A 2615-nucleotide genomic window follows, 5' to 3' on the forward strand; every position below is an offset into this window, starting at 1 on the left:
AGCCGATCAGAATTCTCAGAGAAACATTTATTTCTAAAATAGTGCGCGATGAATTATTTCCGAGCGAAATCAAATCCAACTCTCGGCCGAATTAATCGCTCAACTGTCCATTCGCCGAAACTCTAATTCGCTCTGTTCTCTGTAGAAACGAATTCCGCGGGAACATTTTTTTTCGGAAAATATTTAGCGCAGCCCGTTTGGCGTTTTGGGCCAGCCCAACCCAACCCATTTGGCCCACTAAGAAAACCCTAGCCCTAGTGCCTCTCTATAAATAGCAGCCCTCTCTCCTTGCACATGGTTATTTTGCACTCCCACCCCTCAAAAATTTCCAGCCGCCACAGCTTTTCCCTGCCTTTCTTCTTCACGGCAGCAACAGCCATCAGGGAGCCGTGCCCCTCCCATGGCGGCTCCTCTCCTCTAGGCGCCGCCTCTCCCAACCAGCGCATGTTCATCTTCCTCCCCACCCTCCTTCCCTGGTGCAGGCGCAGGGAGCAGTTCCCTGGCCGAGCTCCATTCCAGCAGGGACGCCCAGGTCCCGACGGCCCCTGCGGCGAGCTCCTTCCTCCAAGCTGGACGCCAGCCGAGCTCCCCTTCCGGTCGCCGCTCCTCCCTGCGAACCTCCCCAACAGGGAGCCTTTCCCCCTGCGCGCAGGATCTCCCAGGCCCGATCTCGGCGTGCTCCATGTCCATGGCGCTGCAGCAGCTTGGGTTTCACACATGGACGCCCCTCTGCAGCTCACCCCTCTCTGTCCATGGCCGAAATCCCCTGTAGAAGCTCCCCACGGCGCCCAGAAATTCCGACAGCAACATCCCCTTCCCTGCTGCTACACGCCCCTCTCCATTCTCTAGCCACCAAGCTCCTCCCTGCATCGATGCGTCATCCATGGTCTTCTCCCATGGACTGAACGTCCACCCCCCTGCTGTTTGGCCAGAGCACACCCTTTGTTGGGTCCGCCAGCGACGAGCGCCAGGGGGCATCGCCCAAACTTCGTCTCCAAGCCCCTCCATCAGGTTCCTGGCAGCGGAAGCTCAGCACCTGCTACAAGCTACATGCTCGATGGAACGCTCAGCCGCTCGCCGGATCTGCGCAGCCCCAGCCGCGACGGTGTCAAATACTGGTGAAAACCCACTGCCCTTGCTGCTATCACATTCGTTGTACTCGATAAAATGTTTGAACCATCGAGTGATGTTAATCGCAGCTAGACGTTGCCGCGGAGCCGCGCGCGATGCCTGTTTCGGTGAAGCCCCTAAACCATGGACACATGTGCAACCCGAATCCGAGTTTGACAGGTCGATAGATTTATGATTTACTATTGATGTGTTTCGATTGATGGCATGCATACAAATATGGTGTATATTGATGTTGAATATGTGTGGCTGCGATAGTTATTTTGTACGTCATAGGAATTGGTCGCGGATGGATTATTTGATTGTTAAAATGCTTCGTCGTGGAATATTGTGTTCGCGCGGCAAAAAAAAATTTAATAAAGCCTAAAGCATGCTCGATGACTTCCGTAGCTGGCTAAGGGGGTTAGTCTATGTTAAATATATCTTATGTATTCATCGTGGCGTAGGATAGCGTGGGTTGAAAATATAAATTATGTGACATGTGATTCGTGTTTTAAATGCGAGATGTGCGAATGATCGGTTAGTGTTTCACTCGTCTAATCGCTAAGTGTTGTCATAAATAATTGCACTAAAATTGGGTTATAAGAATGCAGTGGTCACGTGGTGTGTTTGGGTGTGACAAGTAGATTAGGAGTGTGGGGTCTGTCGAAGCACTGTGATGTCAAACGTGTATATCGAAGTGCATTGTGGTGGTAATTACGTTAAGTTAATCGGTAGTGTCTCGAGTGCATGCCACAACATGGTTGTATGCGAGACAAGGTAACATAAGGTGTGCTCGACACGAATGTTCGGTCGACATAAGTAGGAAATTGTGTTTGCTTAATTAGAGAGGTGGTGACATGCCGAAGTAGTCATCACTTTCTCAATATTTATAAGTCGAATCGAGTCGATGCGTATTTTGTGTTCATTAAATTATGCTTCGCATATAATGTGTGATTGTGCTCACGGATTCGAGTAGACACTTCAAGCAAGTCAAGTAGGTTTGTGGTATGAGTTGTGTAATGGAGTTAATTGTTTTAGGATAATTATTGAAATGCTCTGTTCGTATGATAAACATGTATGTGTTCATGATTGGGAAGTAAATGCATGGTGATTGTGATTTGGAGATTTGTGATTTACGATTCATATGAGTTGGTCGGTGTGCGAATATACTTGTGAATCTGTGGGTTTATAAAAATGTTGTAGTATATGTTGTGTCTCGGATTGCGGCAATAAAAGGCAAGTTGACGTGTACGTTATCTAGCGGCGATGTCGTTGCTCTAGTTAACCGAATGGTTAGATAACTTGGTTAAGCTCGTAATCACAGCGAATGGCTTGTTGTGGTCTAAATGTGTATGGTTATGGGCACGGGTAAAAAGTAGTAGTGCTCATGTGGGGTCTAATTGAAACCCCAAATGGTTGGGTGATTATCGGGGAGAATGCGTCGTTGATTGGTTGTAGTAGTTTTAGTGCACTAAATGACTTGAATAAAAAAAATGATAAGTTGA

General features: G+C 48.2%; 1 protein-coding gene across 1 annotated transcript; it reads left to right on the plus strand.

Moving 5' to 3' along the window:
* The first annotated feature begins 293 nt into the window (after nt 1-293).
* On the plus strand, nt 294-1112 carry LOC109943644 (uncharacterized). The gene has a single exon (XM_020547142.2). The coding sequence runs from the start codon at nt 295-297 to the stop codon at nt 847-849; it is 555 nt and encodes a 184-aa protein (XP_020402731.1). The 5' UTR covers nt 294; the 3' UTR covers nt 850-1112.
* The last annotated feature ends 1503 nt before the right edge of the window (nt 1113-2615 follow it).

Source organism: Zea mays, chromosome 1, assembly GCF_902167145.1.
Source record: "Zea mays cultivar B73 chromosome 1, Zm-B73-REFERENCE-NAM-5.0, whole genome shotgun sequence".
Taxonomy (NCBI): domain Eukaryota; kingdom Viridiplantae; phylum Streptophyta; class Magnoliopsida; order Poales; family Poaceae; genus Zea; species Zea mays.

Excerpts from the sequence above, each read along its gene's own strand:
- LOC109943644 (XM_020547142.2), top strand. The coding sequence starts at position 295 with ATGGTTATTTTGCACTCCCACCCCTCAAAAATTTCCAGCCGCCACAGC.